Below are 24,034 nucleotides of genomic sequence, written 5' to 3'. Positions count from 1 at the left end.
AAATATAATAATTAAATAAAAATATAATTTTTAAAAATATTTATTTTAGCAATTTTTATTTAAATATTCCTAAAAAAATATTCCTAAGCAATTTATAGATAATAAAAAAAAACAGTGAAGAAAAGAAAAGGCAGACATAAAACTGAGTGATAATTTTAATATAGCTAACTTTTTTGATGAATTTCCATTATTTTACGCGGAATTGCAACAACCGTGACCCAAAATTTAACACGATATTTAATAACTATTGAATTTCATATTCTATGTCATGTTCTGGTCTGCCGATTTTCTCTGTAACTTGAAGCGAAATGATACCTTGAAAAAAAAAAGGCGATATCGATACATTTATACCACACACAGACTGTCTGTAGACGCAGTGTCTAAATTGATTTATTGAGTCCAACTAAAAACAAGAAGAAGAAAAAAGAATACAGATATGGATAAAAAAAAAATTTATTACATTTATACTGCTGCTTCTGACAGAGAACATTTTCAAATGTACCGCAGAAAGGAAGGTGGGGAAAATGCTGGTACTATTATTAGAAAAAATGATTATTTTTTGCATCAAATACCATTTTTTCAATGTTTTGACACGCCTTATCAAGGTCAATTATAAGTGTAGCGATCTTGCCAAAGTAACCAAACAGTATAGAGCCTAGGCGGGGGAAGGGTATACGAAAAAAAAACACCTAAATAATTTTGCAAATAATAGCATGTGAAACTATTGATCACTTTTAGTCTAATTGTAATTTTTTTTAGCAATTGTTTTGTAATTTTACAATAAGTTGATCAAATTCTTTACAAACAGAATGTTCCCTCAAACCCAAAAATGGGTAATTTTAGTATCAAAGTCCTAAAAGGGAGCACCTGAAACCTGAACACCAACGAACTGGGTCTAGTTGTTTCACCCCCCACCCCTACCCGGAAGATACCCCCGTGAAAATTACCCCCCCCCGGAAAATATCCCCTACGGCTGGTTGGTTTCCAATCCCTTTTGACTTATAAAAAAAGGACGAGAACTCTCAGTTTCTGGTCGAGTGAGCATCCTCCGAAGTTTCTACGACCATGAGGCGGAGGTAGGGATAATGAAGGGGCGGTCTCCTTCCTATACGGAATAAATTCTGCCCATTTTGGGTTTAATGCTAGCCTTTAGTTTCATAATAACAGCGTAGACCAGGAATTTCCCCAGAAATCAAGAGGGAGTAAATATCGATTTCACACTTTTGATACCTTTTTTTAAAGTTACCCCTCCGTCCGAAAAAATAACCCCCAAACAGAAGTCCTGAGGATTATACATCAATCTACCTCCACCAGGGGCGTCACTTGAAGGAGGGGGCAGTTTCCCCCCCCCCCATTAATAATTTGGAGAGAAAAAAAAGAAGAGAAGCCCATGCCCTTGAGCATTAGGACATGGACCCCTCTTACTCCCCCACCCCACCCCCGATAAAATGCTTGAGCTACGCCCATGACTTCCACCCTCCCCATGTCTCTTTCTTAGAACTAATTGTTTATTTATCTCAAGGCTGAATGAGAGTAGGAATGTTTTGGCATTAAAGAGCACCCTTTGATGCATCTCTCTCCCTCCCTAACAAGCCCAAATATTTTTAAGGTCTAAACAAATTAAATTGTCTTAGATAAAGTTCCCGTTGTTTTACAATTTCAAACATTTCCATACAAGGGCTTTAAACCTCTACAATGGGGTTCTATGATTGTTGTGTTGTTAGGGAGGAAGGGAGGGAGATGCCTCAAAGGGTGCATTTTAATACCAAAATATCCCAACTTTCATTGAGCCTTCAGATAAATACAGAATTAGTTCTAAAGAAGAGACGAGAGGAGTGGGAGGTAGAAATTGACATATAATCCCCAGGGCCGTGCTCAGGACCTTTGTTTGGAGGTTAATTTTTTTGGGGGTGTGGGGTAGAAAAAAAAACTAAAAAACACATCAATTCAATTCAATTCAATTTTATTCGAGAAAAAACATAACACAAACATCAATAATAATAAAGATCCTAGAAGATAACTTGTTAAGGACCAAAAAAAGAAAAAATTAAAGTAACACTAAAAAAAAAGTAGAAGAATAAGACATGGGTAATTAAAGCAAATTGGTTAATAATGGAAAGATCAAATTATATTATCAAGTTTTGTTACATTTTTATACAACTTGCGGAAACTTGTGGCTAGTTCAACACTGGAGGGTATTTTGTTCCATTGAATAATAGATTTGTAAATGGGAGATTGCTGGGATGCACAAGAAACGCATTTAGAAATTTTAAAGGCTCTATTGGATGAACGGAGACAGTGGGCTTCCGAATTATTAATATTATAATAGGTTAGTAGTTGAGGTGAAAGATTATTGTGGAAAGCAGAGTAAGCAAGCGATAAGTTTAGTTTTTGTATGATTTGATCAAGTGGAGCTATGCCAAAATCTGAATACAAATCACGGGTGGGATATGGACGGGGAAGCCGAAAAACGGCTTTAATGGCATGGTTTTGGGCAAATTTATGTTTTTTAGTGAAAAACTGCTTTGTCTTTCCCCCAATTGATCTGCAATAAGAAAGGTAAGAAAAAGTAAAGGAATCATAAGCGAGTAACTAGAATTTTAGGAGGAAGAAAATAATTGACACGGTTAATTAGAGCTACTTGTCTCAAAATTATTGCAGTGATGTAAGAAATATAACTCGAGAATAATAAGCATGAGGCAATAAAAACCCCAAGAAACTTGACAACCTCCACTTATGGGAGGATGTTGGAGGAGTACTTGAGTCCGAGAGCAGTTTGAATTACGTCTTTGTTGTAGGGGGTTCTGAATGATACTATTTAACTTTTTTTTGCTATTAATGGTCATGTTATTCGTAAGGCACCACGCCTGGACTCTGTTGAGAAGGACTTGGGTAGAGGTTATTGCCGATGGTAAATTGGTGCCAGTGATGAAGATTTTGCTGTCATCAGCAAATAATACAGGATACACTGAAGGGCCAAGGTCCATAACAAGATCATTGATATATAGGAGAAATAAAATAGGGCCAAGAACGGAGCCTTTCGGGACACCCCTCCGAACAGGTAAGGGCTGAGAGGATACTCCACCTAGGCTTACACTCTGTACCCTTCCAGATAGATAAGAGTTGAACCAAGAGAGGGAAACACCACGAATACCGTAACTATTTAATTTACTAATTAAAATAATATGATCGACCGTGTCAAAGGCCTTAGAAAAATGCAAAAATAAGTCCAATACATTTTTTATAGGTAAAATTGTGAGCTTATGAAGTGCTTAGTGTCAATTGGAGTCTTGGGAGAGAAATATGATTGCCTATAAACATATAGTTGAGAAGAGATCAAGGAAATAGAGTGCTGACAGCGCAATTGACAAGTAAGCAGGCGGCTGAAGATAATTCTTTTGAGAAAGTTAGACATAACAGGAATGGTTGGGGTTGGACTTACCTATCTCAGTTGGATCGCCCTTTTTAAGAACTGGAATAACAATGGCTGACTTTAGTAAATCAGGGAAAACTCCGTGGGTTAAAGATAGGTTGGCAATATGCTTGATGGGCTCGTAAACAAAAGGAGATATTGGTCCTCAGGAGCTTATTGGTTAGTCCAAGACAGTCAGGAGTAAAACTATTAGGGAGAGAACCGATGATTTGAAGTACCTCATTGCTATCAGTTGGGCAGAAAAACATGGATCTAAAATTGAAGCAAGGGAATACAGCCTGTGAGGAGGAGCGGGAGTCAGTATGAGGAACATTCAAAAAATAATTATTAAATGCATCAGGTGCATGTAAAGGGTCAATTAATCTACCATTTGTGTCTTTAAGGCGAATAGGTATAGACTTTGATTTTCTATTTTTTGAAAGTATATCATTAATGGTAGACGAAATCTTTTTCATCAAAAACGTGAAATTAGATTTTAATTCCTCTTAATTTCTGGGAATATGTCTGGTCTATGCTGTTATCATGAAAGTAAAGAATAACATTAAACCCCAAAATGAGCAGAACGTATTCCATATAGGAAGGAGACTTTCCCTTCCTCGTTCCCATATCCCCACCTCATAATTGCGGAAACTTCGGAGGGTGCTCATTCAATCAGAAATTCAGAGTTCTAGTCCTTTTTTTTAAAGTCAAAAGTGATTGGAGACAAACGAGCCGCGAGGGGGGGGGGTATTTTTCGGTACGGGGGGGGCAAACGCGGCTCCCCGACAAACTACCCATCGACTTGACGCATTTTGAACTCCCATGAGCCCAAAAAGAGTGCAGGAAGCCTAGAACTTAGCAAGTAGCTTATACATGTAATTTTTTCGCATATCTTGATAATGATAATTATGGCAAGTTGCAGATAATTTCACAAAAATATTGCGATTGTCAGGAAGCGAAAGTAACCGTCACTTCCTTTATTGGTTCATCTCCTCATAATCGGTAGTAAATGCCGACTTTACAATATGGGAGATTTAACCATAAAACTGTGGTTTTGGTTTCGGTCTAATAAAGACGTTCATCATTGCATAATTAATACGCAGCATATCTATGTCACCATTGAAAGATAATCTCTTAGATCCTTTTTTAAGATAGCAGTGGGAATACCATGACAAACGAGAATTGATACACACGGGAATAGGTCACACAATATTTATAAAGAACAAATGCAGCAACGGAAGACGTAGGTGACGAATTTTCTTAATCAGGGGGACCCCTTGACGGCCAGAGGACCCTCAAAACCATTTTTCAAGGGCCGGGGGTTGAACTCCCACTGAAAATCTGATAAGGACTATGCAGAAGCCGACTGCCCCCATTGCTTTAGCCAAGTTCGAATCTAAATGTATCAAACTAATAAGCCCAAGAAACGACCTGTGTGTCGGTACAAACCTCAACTCTGTTCTATACTTATGCACTTGTTCGTTGGCTAAACATACCGCTTCCACAGTTGAAACACGGCTACCACTCTGAAAAATATTTTGAGATCCCGAAATACTGATGTAAAAAGCCAATAAAATAGCGTAGGTTAAGCCGTCCTGTCTAAGGGGCTCCAGCCTTTTTATTGGGGGAGGGGGGCAAGAGAGGTCTCCATCCGGAGAATCAAGGGGCTGTCTAATAATTTTTTCTCCGTGAAAAGATTCCGCTGTAGAAAGTGTTTTGTTTTGGCATTCGATTTGTCTGAATTTTCTTAATAAGAAGGTGATTAGCCCGAATATTTTATCCATAAACAATGCTGAATATTTTAAATGCACTGATAGTCCATAGTGGAGCCTAATGTTGGACACACGCTTTGAGCTTGAGCCTAATCTTCGAAAATGCAGCCCAATCTTGGACACAGAGTCTTAAATCTAGAACAAAGTAAGCCTATCTAAATCCCAGATAGGCTCAAACTTGGACATATTTAATGTAAAGCAAGTGTTGTGAAGAAGAATAATGATTTAAATTGGCTAGGCTCTGGGGGTAGCTTTTTCCTAAATCTATATTCTGAAAACAAAGTTTTCCAAAATTGTAGCCTGGAAATCCGAGCTACCCTAGTCCTAATTATCAGTTAATGCTAACCATGATATATAATTTGTTTACTCAGGCAGGAAGGATTGGGTACATAGACAGGGAGTAGGGATTATGATGAATTAATTAAAAAACTTTTTCCAACAAAATTCAGACAAAACGAACAGAAATTACAATAAATAACCGAGTCAAACTCAAAACGAGCAGAAATTAACATCAGTTGGGCGCAAACCACTATGCCTTCCTTAGGCCAGAACAAAATTTGCACTTTACTGAAAAAATATAAATGTTTTTACTTTTATAACTTTAATAAATCAAATAATATTAACATTTTGATTACTAATTATCAGTATATGTATATTAAACTGACAATGCACATTCATTTGTATTTTTTCAGTAAAGTGCAAATTTTGTTCTGGCCTAAGGAAGGCATAGTGGTTTTGCGCCCAACTTATGTTAATTTCTACTCGTTTTGAGTTTGACTCGGTTCGGTTATTTATTGTAATTTCTGTTCGTTTTGGGTTTCATTTATTTATCGATGCTGATTTGTGGTAGTTTCACACTTGGTAGATTATTTGATTTTATTTTTGCTCATTTTTGGTTTAATGGAGTTCTTTACTTTTCTTTAAAAAATTTATTTTGTGGAAAAAGTTTTTTTTAATTAATTCCTGTTCGTTTTATAGTGACATAGTCTTTTCAGGGAAAAAGAAAATAATACTTAAAATTTTTTCGTTTTTTAAGACTTTATAGTTTGGCCTGCTATTTGTATGCTGGAGAAAAAATTTCAGTGATTTTTAACTACATACATCCTTTTAAAAATCTGGACATATAGTACTGTTTAATTTAGTTTCATACCTCCTCTAGTTGACCTGAAATGAAAAACTTGATACCATTTGCAAAAAATCTGTTTACTTTCTTTGATAGCTTGGATACACTTACGCTATTTTGATTTGGTTAAATTTTAAGAGCAGAAATAGCCCCGAAAGTTTGAACATAGTGCCCTCAGTCATTCTTGGGATACTGCTGAGATGCCTTATTGGGAATTAGCATTAACACGATGCGTTTTGATTTAATCTTAAGGCAACATTTAGTTTTTAAACATGATGGGCAACTGGGAGAGTGGGCATGAGAGGGTGGGAGTGGAAGGGGGATTAGTTACCCTCTAATCACTTTAAAAAGGGCATCAGCCCTTTTTTCGACTATTAAAAAGGGCATCAGCCCTTTCTACTTTCAATTGAATGAGCCCTTTTCGAAGTTCCTACGACAACTCCTTCGATACGAAGTGCCCTGGTCTAAACAACAACAACAACAACAAAATAATACATTATACCCACATCGATGTTTGGATGTGTTTGGTTTTGATTGGATGTGTTTGGGGAAATGATGGGCGTGGGAGGGGCTAGTTGGCCTCCGATCACTTTCGACTATTAAAAACGGCACTAGCCCTTTGAATTTCAAATCGAATGAGCCTTTTTTGAAGTTTCTACGACGACACCTTCTATAAGAACCTTATATGCCCCCAGGGCATAACTTAAAACCCTTGCCCTGGTTGTGGGGGAGTTTCCTCCTAAAACATATTTTCTATTTTGAAATCAACTACGCTGAACAAAATGGCTATCTCAAAATTTTGATTGGATGTATTTGGGGGAATGATGGGCGTGGGGGGGGGGGCTCTTTGCCCCCAATCACTTTTGACTAGCCCTTCGATACTAGGATACTAGGATACTAGCCCTTCGAATTTCCAATCGAATGAGCCTGTTTTGAAGTTTCTACGACAATGCCTTCTATAAAAACCTTATATGCCCCCCGAGCATAACTTAAAACCCTTGCCCTGAGGGTTGTGGGGGAGTGTCTTCCTAAAAAACATATTTTCTATATGGAACTCAACTACGCAGAACAAAATGGCTATCTCGAAATTTTGATTGGATGTGTTTGGGGAAATGGTGGGCGTAGGGGGGTGGGTTAGTTGCCCTCCAATCACTTTCGACTAAAGGGTCCTAGAACTCTTGACTTTCAATCGAATGAGCCCCTTTTGAAGTCTCTACGACGACCCCTTCCACATGAAGTTCCCTGCTCTAAAGTAAAAAAATAATATAGCCTATGGTACATTGTGCCAACATTGTTCTTATATGCCCTCAGGGCATAACTTAAAACCCTTGCCCCAAGAGTTTTGGGGGAGTATCCTCCTCAAAAAGATATTTTCTACTTGGAAATCAACTACGCTGAACAAAATGGCTATCTCAAAATTTTTATTGGATATGTTTGGGGGAATGATGGGCGTGGGGGGGGGCTAGTTGCCCTCCAATCACTTTTGACTTGTGAAAAGGGCCTTAGCCACCCCAATTTCCAATCGAGTGAGCCCTTTTCTAAGTTTCTACGACAACTCCTTCGATACGAAGTGCCTGTCGAAGATAGAAGAAAAAAAAACACATTATGGCCATATCATTCTTTACTTAGGCAGTGCTAGCGCGCTGCCTATGATAAGGTAGCTGCTTAGTCATATTTAGGCTAGGAAGGTATTAATAATAGAATACTAATTGTTCATTATATGACTAAAAAGTTCAGGGTATCAGTTATAGTAGTATATGCCCCTGTAGAACCGACTGACGGAGATACTAGTGACTCAGATGAATTTTACTTACAGTTACAGGAGCAAATAGACAGGGTCCTAGGTAGAAATATGATGTTTTTTACTAGGAGATTTTAACGCCCAGGTCGGCAGAAATTGGGACAGATGGTATCCTTGCCTAGGTAAATTTGGTGAAGGAAGACACTTTCCAGGAACAGTTGAATACTAAACTTGAGAGTTTAAAATTTGTTAATGTGGAATATGGTTGGAATAATTTTAGAAAAATAATTTGTGAAGTTGCTGAAGGTGTCTTAGGGAAGAAAGCTAGAACTGCAGCTAACAATATCGGTGAAAAAGCTTTATGTTTAATAGGAAGCAGAAAGCAGACTTGTACGAGAATTATCTGAGTGATAGATCATACGAAAACAAAAGGAATGTAAAGAAAGTGGAGAAAGCATTAAAATATTAACTGAAGTGGAGGCCATTGATAAAATTGCCGAGGATCTGGAAGATGCAGCTAGACGGCATAATAGTAAAATATTGTACTGACATGCTAATAAATTGAGAGGGAGTAGTCAATCCGAACTTGGCCTAGTTAAAGAAAGGAATGGAGCCACAATTAGCGATAAGGAAAGAACTGAAGAGAGATGGACCGACAATTTTGAGAATTTGCTAAACTATGATAGAGTTGAATGAACAGATACAGAGAAAAATGAAATAGTTTATGATATCTTGGATGTGAAGGAAGTTTTATTTTGCGATGAAAAACCAGTGACAGTACTGAAAGGATTGAAAAATAAAAAGGGTCTAGGTACTGATAGGGTGGTAAACGAGTTTCTTAAAATATGGTGGCTCTGAGGTTAGAAATAAGTTACTGAAGATTATGAATATGATATTTGAAAAAGGGAAAGTACCTAACGATTTTAGGTAAACCTTACTTAAGCCACTTTATAAGAAAGGTGATAAAAGTGAGTGTGGTAATTATCGAGGCATTAGTCTGGTCTCTGTAGGTAGCAAATTGCTTAGTAATATGATACTTTTTAGACTGAGAGATGCCATAGACAAAGTTTTAAGAGAAGAGCAGTACGGTTTTAGAAAAGGTAGAGGATGTGTTGACCAAATTTTCACTCTTAGGCTAATAATTGAGAAGTGCTTGAGTTTTCAAACACCTTTGGTCCTCAGTTTTATAGATTACGAGCAATCGTTCGATTCTGTTGATAGAAGAGCTTTTGTAAAAGTTTTATCTTTGTATGGTATACCAGACAAATATATTAAAGTGATTAGTGTTATGTACGAGAACAACATTGCTGCGGTTAAGGTAAGAAATGAGGTTAGCAGCTGTTTTTTTATTAAATCAGGAGTTAAGCAGGGTTGCGTTCTATTCCCCTTTATATGGATTATTTTGATGGACTTTGTCTTAAGGAGCACAGGAAAGGCAATGGGAGACCACGGAATCAAATGGGGAGGAAACAGTCTCCTGGACTTAGATTATGCTGATGATTTAAGCATCCTAAATGAAAGTGTGAGGAAAATGAATGAAGTTTTAGAGGTTTTGCGAAATCAAGGTGCTAGAATAGGTTTGAAAATAAATGTTAAGAAGACTAAGTCAGTAAGGCTAGGAATGAGTAAAGATGAAAAGGTGATGTTGGGTAATGAAAAGATTGATCAGGCGCGCAGCTTCAATTACCTTGGTAGTATTATTAGTAAAGATGGTGGGAGCAGTGAAGATTTTAAAAGTAGAATAGCCAAGGCTCAGGGTGTTTTTTCACAGTTAAAAAAAAGTTTGGAAGAATAGGAAGATAAGTCTACAAACCAAAATTAGAATATTAGAAGCTACAGTGATGACAGATGTCAAATATGGCTATGAAGCATGGACGCTGAGAAAAGCGGATGAAGATTTGCAAGATGTTTTCCAGAGAAATTGCTTAAGGATTGTTCTGGGTACCCGGCTGACTGACCGTATTTCAAACAATAGGCTATACGAAAAATGTGGTTCAATACCGCTCTCTAGGGCTATAATGAAAGAAAGGTTGAGATGGCTAGGACACGATATGCAGTTAAAGGATGACTGATTACCGAAGATTGTCCTTTTCGGCCAACCGTGTTAGGCTAAACTGAAAAAAGTTCGTCTTCGTCTGGGGTGGGAGGATGTCATGAAGAAAGATTTAAAGGAAATGGGAACTATATGGCCTAGGCACTGCCTGACTACTGGGGTTGTTACCCTACTTTTCAACGCTTAAATTGACATTTTATCACTTGCACACACCTTAATTCTCTAGTGTCCCCCTTTTCAAAGTAAAAAATCACCCTTAATTATACATTTAATGGTTAATTCACGCCTAAAAATACCCATTCCAGGGTTGAACCAGGGCTGCCAGCACGACACTATCCAGGGGGCGGGTACTCAGTTTGAACCCCCCCCCCCCAAAAAAAAAAATCCCCCCAAAAAAAGAATCTCCAACTCTTAAAAAAGTAAGGTAAATATATGTCAACAATTTTCGGTGCGCTTTACGGGTTTTTTTGTAACCACACCCCGAACAAAAACCCTGGATACGGCTTTGATAGCTGGTCCAAATATTTTTTCAGGGGTTCCGAAGAGCTGAAATAAAAACAATAAAACACCATACCTTTCAGCACTTAGAATGGATATTTCATCAGTTGTATCCAATGCCCTTGACTGTCTCAGTTTTGCCATTTGTACATGCTTAGCTGCTTCAAGTGCTTCTGGTGAAATACCTTCAAAATGCTCCTTACTTACTGTGTATGTACCCATTGTATTTCCTGAATCCTAAAAAACAGTAGGTGATGATAAAGGAACTTTATAACGTTGGAGGTTGTTTCTCTTACCATAAATGTGCCGTTTTACTTTTTAGGTTATGTACTGTAGACGATGCTGTTGTTTTGCCGTTGCTATTTAGACGTTGAAAAAGTTAATGTATCTAGGATTTGTTTAACGATTATATAATATAGTTTTTTTTTTTTTATAACTCGCTTACTGTTATAACTTATTTTCTCCAAAATCGTGCAAGGCGAAAAGTGAGCTCAACGTTTAACAATGTCGGAAGCCGTTTTTAAAATGCAACTTTAACGTAAACTCAATGACTTTATTTGACGCATACGGTATCTCGAAGACCTCTTTAATATTCCGAGAAAATTAAAGGGGTCTCCTTGGGTATATCTGATTGAATTTTCTATAGGATAAGTATAGCAAATTGAAATGAGGTAAATGAGAAAAAACAACACAATTTGATTGCTTCAAACTTGCATCTGCTATCCAAACTTTTCTTTTTTGTAGAATAAGGGTTTTGGGTACTGGTACATTATGCGGGCACTACGAAAGAAGTCAATTTTGGTTAATGCTAACGAAATAAAATAAAATAGGATGAATATATAATAGTTTAGAAACAAATTTGGGCTACATATTTGCACATTAGGGGGAGAGTGGGGGCAAAGCATAGCATATATTAAATACGTAACCTAACCTAACCTAAGTACCTTTCCCCCCCTTAAACTCCAAAAAACAATTGTTTAAATATTGTAAATCATTGGGAAATCACGGCTTTGCAATCATTTATCTATAGCGGTCTCTTGCAAATAGCCCGTTTGACAAGTTTCGTGACTGGTTTCCTTGATATATAGCGGTATATAGCGGTGCCCGCATAATGCACCAGTACCGGGTTTTGTCCAGAACCCTTACAACAAAAAGGACGAATGTCCATTACCACAGACGAAAAGAAGTCGCAAATCAAACTCCATTAAAATTTGGGAATGACAAACCGTTGACGTCAAGTCGAAAACTAAAATTTGTAGCAGAATTCTCTGGTGATTTGGGAATAATATTATAAGGAAAGAGTGAATATGACATTTTCAATAGTTTGTGCGGTCAAACTATTAAGAAATAATATGGCGGTCTTGCCATAATCAGTAGAGCTTGGATAAAAGATCCGAAAAAAGGACAGAAAACTAAAAGCCGACGCCTGCTTTCCCGAAAATCTTAGACAAGCCATTTAACTTCTCCCATTTTGTGCTGGAGATAGAGATATTTAGGTTTAATGAAACTGGCATCATTAAAAATTTGTTTTTTCGATAGAACAGAGCAGAATATTCTATCTGAAGTTCAGGAAAAGGTAGTTCCAAAAAACATTCTAGCATAGACCAAAGCCATTTAGCAATTGACAGCTTCGAGAGTTCCCTGTTGTGCTTAGCCTATTGACTGAAAACTTTACCGAAACAGGATGCATATTATTTATGCTATCTATACATTGAGTAGACAGCGCTCTGCTTAGCAATTAATAAGAGATAGCGAGTTTTCTTTATTTTAAAATAGCCTCTCGTTAGCTTTTCAAACCGCTGACATATTTAACCAGATTTAGTTTTGGGAATTTCCTGTGGTGTGGGGAAAATTTGCTAATGGGCACTTTGTCTTTAAGACAGTGAGCCAACGCTGTGATTTAAAAAGTAATTTTAAGGAATCGATTCTCCTTAGTCAAAATACAGAAAAAGTGTTCCGAAATGAACGGTATAACTGAAGCGAATGCCAGTGCATAAGTCTTTCTGCTCAAGACCCTCCTCCCCCCCCCAAATACCCCGGTGTGGCAAAACTTTATCCTAAATACTATAGAAATTTTTTTATTTTGATAATAGGAATCCATTTTGAACTTTGACAAAAGAAATAATTTGTTCGCACGATAAATCCGAACAATGATTGATTTTTCGCAAAATAAATTTGAACAAATACCCATGTGGAGTAAAAATTGCCCCCTTTCCCCCAAAACAAAATCCTGTGTACGGCCCTGCATAGAGATAAATAAAAGATCTCCCTTTAAAGCACATTTTCATCTGAGTCACCCCGTAAAACAAAATCAAATTTCTGGATTCTGCGTATATATCTTTTCATGATTGTGGAATGCACCGCGACCTAGTAAAGAAAGAACTCTGGCTCATAATGATCAAAAATTAAAAATTTGTTTTTAAAAATAAAAATAAAAAGAGAGAAAACAAAATATTAAAAAAGGACACCATAAACTTGATGTGTTATTTTAATTCAATAGCTTAAACCATGGTAAGTGTTATAGGCCATGTATGCACAAAAGGGCGGGGGCGTTTCTTAAAAATTAGATAATGAGTCTTTAATTACACGGCCTATAAAAGCATAGGTGTAGCTAAGACTAACTATGGGGGGTTTTGGTCATTAGAATAGGCATGGTTAAGTAATAAGGAGGGTCAGGCACGTACGCAGGAATTTGTTTCGGGGGGGGGGCCAAATTCTTCAAACCCATTATTCTGTGAGAATAATCAGAAAATTATGGGAAAATGAAAAAAAATCGTGAGATTTCGGGGGGGGGGGGCGTACGTCCCTGCGTGCGTCCCCTGCGTACGTCCCTTGGGAGGATATAACGAAACTATGATTTTTAATGATTTAACACGGATCGACGTTATCATAACGCGATAAGTATTGCCGCATATGAAGCTACTGATTTTATTATGATGTTTGAGAAGTTAGTAGATAAGCTGTTCACAAGGCTGTATTTAAGTTTTTGTTCAGGGAGGGAGGATTACAAAAAAAAAACTTTAAACACGCATCCAAAATTTGATTATGTACGTTTTTATTACCTTTTTCACGAATCGGAGAAATATTTGGGGGGGGGGGGGACAAACCCGGTATCCCCTTCCCCTAGATATGACCTTGGGTTTCTAGTTATTTTTTTACTCAAGGACATCACCATAGTCTAATCAGGGTCACTACACAGTCGTTATTTTTGCTGTTTTTTTTTTCTTTTTTTCTACAGTTCTTTAGCTATCTTGGAATGTAGTTGATTAAGGTGAGGGAAAATAGGAATGTGCCCAGAGACTCAATTGCCCTGTGAAGGTATTTTAAAGTATCTAACTTTATTCAGTGGCGTACATTCACGAAATGAAGGAGGGTGTACTCAAAATCAAACAGTTCGTGCTAACGAACTGTAAGTAAGGAGCGACCCGGCTCAATGGTTACCGAAACTCTAAAAAACGGAATTTTGATACCAATAGATACATCAAAAGAATCAGATTTTAATTCTGATTTCAAATATATAAGTTTCATCAAGTTTAATTTTACCTATCAAAAGTTACGTGCCTGAGAAAATTTGGCTGATTTTCGGAAAAAGGGGGAAAGACCCCCAAAAAGTTATAGAACCTTAATGAAAATCACAGCATCATATTCAGCGTATCAGAGAACACTACTGTAGAGGTTTCAAGCTCCTATATACAAAAATGTGGAATTTTCCATTTTTTGCCAGAAGAAAGATCACGGATGAGTGTTTATTTGTTTTTTTTGTTTTTTTTTTCCCAGGGGTGATCGTATCGACCTAGTGGTCCTAGAATATCGTGGGAGCGCTCATTGGAACGGAAATTAAGAGTTCTAGTGCCCTTTTTAAGTGACCAAAAAAATGGAGGGCAACTAGGCCCCCTCCCATGATCATTTTTTCCCAAAGTCACCCGATCAAAATTTTGAGATAGCCATTTTGTTCAGCATGGTCGAAAATATTATAACTATGTCCTTTAGGATGACTTAACCCATTGAATCCCCCAGGAGGAGGGCTGAAAGTTATGAACATTATATAACATATAGTATTGGTTATTGGGACCCGGCTCAATGGTAACCGAAACTCTAGAAAACGGTATTTTGATACAAATAGACACATCAAAAGAATCACATTTTAATGCTGATTTCAAATATATAATTTTCATTAAGTTTAATCCTACACATCAAAAGTTACGTGCCTGAGAAAATTCGGCTGATTTTCGAAATTGGGGGAAAGACCCCCTAAAAGTTATAGAACCTTAATGAAAAGCACATCATCATATTCTGAGTATCAGAGAACCCTACCGTAGAGGTTTCAAGCTCCTATCTACAAAAATGTGGAATTTTGCATTTTTGCCAGAAGAAAGATCACGGGTGCGTGTTTATTTTTATTTATTTTTTTTTTCAAGGGGTGATCGTATCGACCCAGTGGTCCTAGAATATAGTGGGAGGGCTCATTGGAATGGAAATTAAAAGTTCTAGTGCCCTTTTTAAGTGACCAAAAAAAATGGAGGGCAACTGGGCCCCCTCCCACGCTCATTTTTTTCCCAAAGTCACCTGGTCAAAATTTTGAGATGGCCTTTTTGTTCAGCATGTTTGAAAACATTATCAGTAAGTCTTTTAGGATGATTTAATCCCCCGAATTTTCCGGGGTGAGGGCTGAAATTATGAACTTTACCTAATATTAACATATAGTATTGGTTATTGGGAAGTATACAGTACAGACGTTTTCAGGGGAGATTTTTCCTGGTAGTGGGGGGGGGGGGTCGGGCAGGGAATTACGCAGGGGGGGGCCTCCGGGCCCGGGTCCCCCCAAAATCTCACGATTTTTTCATTTTCCCATAATTTTCAGATTTTTCTCACAGAATAATGGGTTTGAAGGATTTGGCCCCCCCCCGAAACAAATTCCTGCGTACGTGCCTGGGGTCGGGGGTTATGTAGGAGGATCTTTCTATGAAGGAAGTTTTCATCGGGGGAGGGACATTGCTATGAAGGGGACGCCGGACTTTCCAGCATTATTTAAAAAAAGATCAGAAATTAAATATAAAAAAAACAAGTTTTTCAACTGCAACAGCAACAACATCAAAACTTTGAACGAACAGAAAATATTACATATATAATTGGATTTACCCCTTAGTCAACACTTTATTCTTTTAGCCAGAAATGTCCTAGTATTGTCATACGTTTAATTTATTCCATGTAACAGTCTGGTTTACTCACCGATCAGTTTTTAATAATTTGACCAAAATTCAAACTGTCACTGAAATTGCAAAGTATTAAATAGGGAGTAAAACCCTAAGTATACGTATTAAAGGTATGTAAACACTGAATTTTGTGACGTAAGTTAATTTGTAATTTACGTATACTTATTACTAATAAAAACGTTAGTAAATAAAATTAAACAAGTTTCGAGAAAGCTATTTAACCAAATAAAAGTAAATTAATATGAAAATTTTGTTTTAATTATTCATGTACTGTGAGCCAAGATCAAAATCTGCATTTATTCATAAACGTTCAAAATTAAATAAAAAAACAAGTTTTTTTAACTGAAAGTAAGGAGCGACATTAAAAGTTAAAACGAACAGAAATTATTACGTATATGAAAGTGGCTGTCCCCTCCTCAACGCCTTGCTCTTTACGCTGAAGTTTGACTTTCTCACAACTCTATTTTTTTTAAACAATAAAAAACTTTAGCGTAAAGAGCAAGGCGCTGAGGAGGGGACAGTCCCTTTTATATACGGAATAATTTCTGTTTGTTTTAAGTTTTAATGTCGCTCCTTACTTTCAGTTAAAAAAAACTTGTTTTTTTTTATTTAATCTCTGAGAAGGGGCAAATTTGTTCCTTTTCGAATTTTTCAATTGAATAAATAATTAAATATCTATATAAATCCCCCTCGAAGACATTTTTCAAAATCTAGCTGGAACTATAGAGACAAATGCCTTCCCAGTTCCTAATTGACGCCCCAGCTCTATTCCCTCCATCTCTAAAAGGCATTTGATGACCTTAGATAACAAGAGACTTTCAGCATGAAAGGTAAACTTTCAGACTAAACCTAAAACACAATTGCGGCTCAAAGAAACGGCACGTTGATCAACAAGGAGTTTTTTTTTTTCTTACATGGGAAGCACCGATGTGTCATCCTTTTTTTACCGCTAGTAGGGCACTGGGATACCATAAAGAGCTGTTTAAGGGCTCATTTGAAAGGAAAGCGCTACATCTACGTGCTTTTGCAAGTACCAAAACATAATAGATACTTGTTAGTTATCCCTACCACGCTCAAGAAGTGAAGTTAGGTTAATACCGTATAACAAAATATGATGAAAATATAATACTTTAGAAACGAAATCATGGAAACTACAACAGAGAAGGTACTGGTGCATTATAACGACACTTCTAAAGCATAGCACATATTAAATACGCAAACTAACCTAACCTAGGTACCTCCCCCCCTCCTAAACCCGAAAAACCAACCGTTTAAATATCGTAAGCGCAATGAAAACTATGCTTTGCATTCCATTTCTCAATAGCGGTCTCTTGAAAATAACCCATCTGACGGGTTTCGTCTCTCATTAGTATATAGAAGTGTCGTTATTATGCACTAGTACCACAGAGAATTATGGAAAGCAGGCCACCCAGAACACATTATATTAAATACCTAACCAACTCTATATATTAAAAATTTAATTAAAATATAATTGAATAGCAGTTTGTCTCACTGAGACTAAGCTAATTATCTCCGAATGCAGACAGAGAAACCGGTTTTACTCAGATCTAGAACTAGAGTGTGGTCGGGGTAACTAACAAGTAATGCATAATATTATATAAAGTATCCCACTTCTTCACCCCGCGTCTCGAACCTAGATATGATACATAACTACTTACAGCCCTCCACTGCCCTTGAGAATCATTTTTGTCGGAAATGAATTTTACCCCCCAACCCTATATATACCAATTCAGGGATTAAAATTTGCACATTAGGGGGATGGGGTGGAAAGTTTAAACTTACCTTACATTTACATCAGAAATAAAATTTACCCCCACCCACTTAATGTGCAAATATATACCCTGAATAGGTATATATAGGAGTGGGGGGGGGGGGTTCAAAAATTCATTTCCGACTAAAATAATTATATTTGGAAAGAGCATAAAAAAAGGCATCGAGTTGTATGTTTACTTTATTCGTAAGTCAATAATAGGTAAATTTCTACAAAATCATATTATTTACTTACGCATAAAGTGAATATACCACTCGATGCCTTTTTTTATGCTGATTACGAATATAGCAATCATTTCTGTTGGAAATCAATTACAGCCCCCCCCCGTATAAATGCCAATTCAGGTTATATATTTCAATACCCCAACCTAACCCTCTTTTGGAATATATAGGGGGGGGGGGCCGAAAATAATTTCCGATAGAAACTCTAACTATATTTGTAAACAGCATATAAAAAGCTATCGAATAGTTTATCCCGTTTCGTCCTAACGAAATAAAATTACTTGGTAAATCTTTAACCTATAATATGAATAACGAAAAATTTACCTCTAAGTATAATCCTCCAGAAATAACTCCCTACATGGCACAGTAATCAAGGTTCTTTTGCGAAAAATCTGGCCCAAAAACAGTTTAAATTTTTGTTCAGCTTAATCCCTCGTAGCTGGAAGTAAACCATTAACTGAGATGAAAATGACTGTTCTTGAAAACAATGACACAATCCCAAGACTGCCAAAAATCGTGGCACGTAAAAATACTTGTTCATTCACCGACATATGCGAAACACCCGGTGTGATGCGCAAAGGAAGAGAGGCGTGGGCGATAATGAAAAATTAAAATAGGAAACAAAACAGAGATAAAAAGAAAATATTCTTCACTTATTTATCATTTTTATTAAATCTTTAACAAGCACTGGACTTTTATAAATCCATTTATAAATCCTAATTATTACCTAAAACAAATACAAATAAATTAAATTAAGTAACAATCATCCAACAATTTTTTGTTAGACATGGAAACGTGTACTATAGGGAGCACTCTGAAAAAATTTCAAGGGGGAAGGGACCGAAGTTCGAAAAATATTTTTACCAGATAACATCTTTTTTTCCGGAATTTTACAAAATGTTCGTTTTTGTATAACATTTATTTTCAAGCTTCTAAAATGGAGGCTGAACACCCGGTCGGCCAGAGGAGGAAGGGTCAAGGATTGAAAAAACAGCAATGTTTTTTTTTAATGTTCTAAAATGTTCACTTTTGTATATTTTCTATCTTCTAAATAGAGGATAAAACACCAGGTCTGTCATCTTGGGGGTGCCCTCGGTTATAACAATGAAGTAGCTAGAAGGGCAATAGGGTAAATTCGTTCTCTGGAGCAGCATCTTCAGGGGTGCCATTTAGATAATATAACCATACAATTACACTCATTTCATGTCATATATTTCATAAAAGTTATGCCAGCAGGGCGCCAGCCCCCTCCTGGCTGAATGATGCTGCCTTATTTTTATATTTTTGGTTTGATATTTCTATTATATAGCATTAAGAGTGCCAATTAGACCAGGTAAGCCCCCTCCTAGAATTCAGCTTATGGGCGCCCATGGCTGAAACATCTCCCTGCAAATGTGGGTTGGAACTAACTCCAACCCAGATAACTGAATTGCACATCTGTAAAGAGGATACAGACGCTTAAAGACATGGATAAATATATTTTATTTTTTTTTTGAAGCGCGTTAGGGGATAGAGTTTTGTGGATTATCATCCTCCATCAACAAGGACGTATCAAAGATTTTTGTTCGGAGGGGGGGGGGGTGCAAAATACTTTAAAAACGTATCAAATATTTGTTTATATGAACTTGTAACATTTTTACGAGTCAGAAAACACCCTCACCTCCTGGATAATATAGATGTGTTTGGTTAGCACTAATAAAAATCACAATTTTTCTGTGGAAACCGCAAAAAAAATCTGCTATGAGTTTCTATATGATATTGAACCACACATAAGCATCCTAAGAAAAAAAAACTACCAGAATTTTAAGTAAAATTATTCACTGGCGCTATTTGGGTTGCATGATGATGCAATATGTAGTCATCGATGTGGTTTTTGCGAGTCTTCGGAAGTATTTACGGGTAATGATGAGGTTAGCAGCTGGTTTTGTATTAAATCAGGAGTTAAGCAGGGTTGTGTTCTATCCCCCTTTATATGGATTATTTTGATGGACTTTGTTTTAAGGAGCACAGGAAAGGCAATGGGAGACCACGGAATCAAATGGGGAGGAAAAAGTCTCCTGGACTTGGATTATGCTGATGATTTAAGCATCCTAGATGAAAGTGTGAGCAAAATGAATTAAGTTTTAGAGGTTGTGCGAGTTCAGGGTTCTATTGTTGGTTTGAAAATTAATGTGAAGAAGACCAAGTCACTCAGGCGAGGCATAAGTGAAGATGAAAAGGTGAAGTTGTCTAATGAAAAGATTGATCAGGTGGGAAGCTTCGCTTACCTTGGTAGTATTATTAGTAAACATGGTGGGAGCAGTGAAGATATTCAAAATAAAATAGACAAGGCTCGGGGTATTTTTTCACAGTTAAAAAAAAGTCTGTAAGAATAGGAAGATAAGTCTGTGAACCAAGATTAGAATCTTAGAAGCTACAGTGATGACAGTGGTCAAATATGGCTCTGAAGCATGGACGCTCCGAAAAGCTGATTAAGATTTGCTATATGTTTTCAAGAGAAATTGCTTAAGGATTGTTCTGGGTACACGGCTTACTGACCGTATTTCAAAAAATAGGCTATAGGAAAAATGTGGTTCAATACCGCTTTCTAGGTCTATAATGAAAGAAAGGTTGAGGTGGTTAGGGCATGTTGTGCGGATGAATGATGACAGATTGCCGAAGATTGTTCTTTTCGGCCAACCGTCTAGGGCTAAATGGAAAGCAGGTCGTCCCCGTCTGGGGTGGGAGGACGTCATAAAGAAAGATTTAAAGGAAATGGGAACTTCGTGGGCGGGTGTAAAAAGGGAGGCTTTGAATCGATTGGGGTGGAGGAGGGGCGTGCGTAGCTGTGTTGGCCTCAGGCGGCTTGGTGCTGCGATGAGTTGTTAGCAGTAGTAGTAGTATTGTACCCAATACATAGATGCGAAAAATACTTTGTATAATAAAAGGCACACACAGAAATGTTTGCAGAGCAAAAATAAGAAGAGAGGATGTACGCCAAAGTTTAAATGTACTTTTAAGCTAAAGTTTCAACACACCATACATATTGAATGGGTCTAGGCGTTTTCGCCACGGGAAACCCCCCCCCCACTTTTTCCCCACGGATAATTATGGATGTTAATTGTAAGGGACAATAAAAGTTATACTCACCTATTTAAGTCAGAGGCATTGATAAAGCGTTGCCATAGAAGAGACATAAGGGTTCAACGTATTAATGTTTATTTATTCTTCCCAGAGGTGTTTCACATGGAAGAGGTGATCGTATAAACTTTGGAGGGGGCTCATTCAGTTGCTAATTGAAGTTCTACTGCCCTTTTTAAGAATCAAAAGTGATTGAAGGGCAACAAACGGCCAACACCAACAAAACTCCAGAGTATGGCAATTCTAAGATAGCCAATCAATTTTCAATGGTCTAGACAGGAGGTTTTGAGCCGATCATCCTTCCAAACCACAACGAAGTGGCGTTTCCTGTTATTTTGTACCACAAAACATCAATTTTTCCCCAAACAAAAGATGTGAAAAACAGGTTTTCGCTGCCTAGTGAGGGATTGCTCCAAGGGCGGATCCAGGATTTTTTTTCGGGGGGGGGGGGTTACTAATTTTGACTTTTTCGGGGGGGGGGTTACAAATGTTTTACTCAGTTTTTGACTAATTTTACTGATTTTTACCTAGGTTTTACTAATTTTCGACTTATTTTCGACTCGGCCAAAAATTTCGGGGGGGGGGGGGTTCAAACCGGTTAACCCACCCCCTGGATACGGCCTTGGATTGCTCACTCCGTGACAAAGATTTAAACTTTAGTTTTTTGAGGTTGAAGGTACAACAAAAGGTACTTTGGTTAGGTTAGATTACGTATGTTATATATGCTATGCTTTACCCCCTCCCCCCTAAAGTGCAGATATACAGCCAAAATTTGTTTATAAACTATTATATTTCCATCCTATTTTGTTTTATTTCATCAGCATTAACGAAACTTCACTTCTCACGTGTTTATCGGATTTTTAATAAGTACCATTTTTTTACTGAAAGTAAGGATCAACAGTAAAACTTAAAACGAACAAAATTATTACGTACATGAAGGGTGTTGCCTCCTCTTCAACACCTCGGTCTTTACGCTGAAGTTTTTTAATACTTTAAAAAAGCTACTTATTGTTCTAACTAAACGACCCTTGTGTTTCAGGAGTCGTTCTTAAAGAAGTGGGACAAAACTCAAAATTTAACGTCATATATGTAGTTTCATATGGAAGGGGTCGTCGTAGAGACTTCAAAAGGAGAGCATGGTATTGAGGAGGAGGCGAACCCCTTCATATAAGTAATAATTTCTGTTCGTTTTAAGTTTTAATGTTGCTCTTTACTTTCAGTTGAAAAAACTTGTTTTTCTATTTAATTTCTGATCGTTTTTAAATAATCCTAGGAAATCTGGCCCCATCTCCACGGAGAAATACCCTTCCCACGAAATTATCTTCTACACAATTCAATCCCAGTGTAAATTTACATAGGACAATTACCCTTAACAACTCCACGCGTAGAATTGAGACGGAAAAAAGAAAGCAAGACGCATAAAAAAAAAATTGTATACAAATTCTTGCAAATTCCCCCAGTGTATAATCTCCCCTGACAAGTTCACCCCTTGGAAACTTCCCTCCCCATGGAAAATTCAACCGTAGAAGAAAAACCCAGCAGAAATTTCGCCCCCCACCACCCTAAAATGTATGCATACTTCCCAATAACAAATACAATGCGTAAACGAGGGGTAAATTTTATAACCTAGAGACCTTTCCCGGGGGGCTGTGGGGGGGGGGGTTCATGTTGTATCCAAATGCATAATTATTGGCCCTTTCAACTATGATAAACAAAATGGCTGTCTCAAAATTTTGATCGGACGATTGTGGGGGAAAAGGGGAGGGGGAGGGGGACTGTTTACCTTTCAATAAAAGATTGAATGACTGTTAGGGGGTGATTTCCACTTTTTCCGAAAATGAGGCATATTTATGGCACCTTCCCGATGAGTAAAGAGCAATGTTGAAATTAAAAACTAACAAAAGTTATTGCTTCACAGTTTGCACAAGAATGTCTACAAAACTAGCTTATAGAAGTAGATTCATGATATTTGCCCAATATCTTAAGGATTTCAAAACTAGCGCTTTACTGAAAACTGAGCTTCATTGAACTTTTTTTAGAGAATTATAATTGTATACTATAAGTCAATTTCATGGCCGGTGATTATTGAGTCTTATTAATTGACCTCCTGTTTTCTACTGGCTATTTATGGAATTTTCAGCTCATGCCATTTTTTAAGGCCAGTTTTGTGTTTTCACTCAAACACTAATTTTGATAATTCTGCATTTTTAATATTTTACATTTTTAATATCGTACCTATATTTTATAATTCTACTATTGGAAAACATCACGAGTCAGTTTCTTTAAGCTGGTTTTGTAGATATTTCTTGTGTTATCTACGAAACAACAATCTTGGCGACGGGTTGTGGAAGCTAGAAAGAAGCCAATTTGTTCATTTATATTGCCAATTTCTGTCCCGATGTCCTCAATAGCACAGCGTGGTTAAACCTTAAAGGGCTCGGCACACCAAAGTATAATCACCTACGGAACAAGTATTGACCAAACTCTCCAAAAGTGACCCCGCGTACCCCAGCACCTCTAGACGCAAAATCTTTTACTACTTAATCACTCCGAGCCAAAGTACTTTGCTCCAGCCAATAATTATGCTAGAGCGTGATTCAGACGACGAGTGACCGGGATGAATTATGTAACTACGGTTTTTAGTTGCCAGGTTCGCATATACAAAGGGTCACTTTTTTTGTCGGAGAGGATAGGTTTTGTCAGTACTTGTTCTTGGTGATTATACTTTGCGGCACACGTAGCTGATTCCGGGAACCAATTTCAGCATCAGTGGACAAACAATAGCGGTAAGAAAAATTTGTTGAAAGAAAAAATTTATTGCGCAAAACTTTCAAAACAAAGAATCATGGATACAAATAGTCAACTGGAGTTTGACTCCAGTTGACAGCTTAGTTTTCAGCTCAGTAGCGGGGTCTTCCACCACAGAAATCTCTGGCTGACTATTTATTTGTATCCCTATTTTTTGGTTATGATCATGATGAAAGTTGGCGCTGATTTTATAAATCAGCGCCGAAAACTATAAAATTTTTCAAGCTCAAATCGACGCCAATTTCTTTTCAAATCGGCGCTGATTTGGAAATCAGTTCCCG

The 24,034-nt window shown here is 37.3% G+C and overlaps 1 protein-coding gene across 4 annotated transcripts in view; it reads right to left on the bottom strand.

Annotated features, from left to right (window-relative positions):
• Window positions 1-24,034, bottom strand: part of LOC148952788 (rhotekin-like) — a 146,779-nt gene that overhangs the window by 74,020 nt on the left and 48,725 nt on the right. For 3 of the 4 annotated variants that reach the window (XM_089088090.1, XM_089088091.1, XM_089088089.1), the window contains exon 3: window positions 10,676-10,836. In XM_089088090.1, the coding sequence (XP_088944216.1) occupies window positions 10,676-10,836 (161 nt within the window). Of the gene's footprint in view, window positions 1-10,675; window positions 10,837-18,149; window positions 18,290-24,034 lie in introns of those variants that run through there. The other variant, XM_089088092.1, reaches the window with a different exon arrangement.

Source organism: Artemia sp. Qi Xiang Cuo, chromosome 4 (assembly GCF_049724085.1).
Source record: "Artemia sp. Qi Xiang Cuo chromosome 4, ASM4972408v1, whole genome shotgun sequence".
NCBI lineage: Eukaryota > Metazoa > Arthropoda > Branchiopoda > Anostraca > Artemiidae > Artemia > Artemia sp. Qi Xiang Cuo.
Note: the sequence above shows the minus strand (reverse complement) of the source record. Positions and strands in the feature narration are given on the sequence as shown.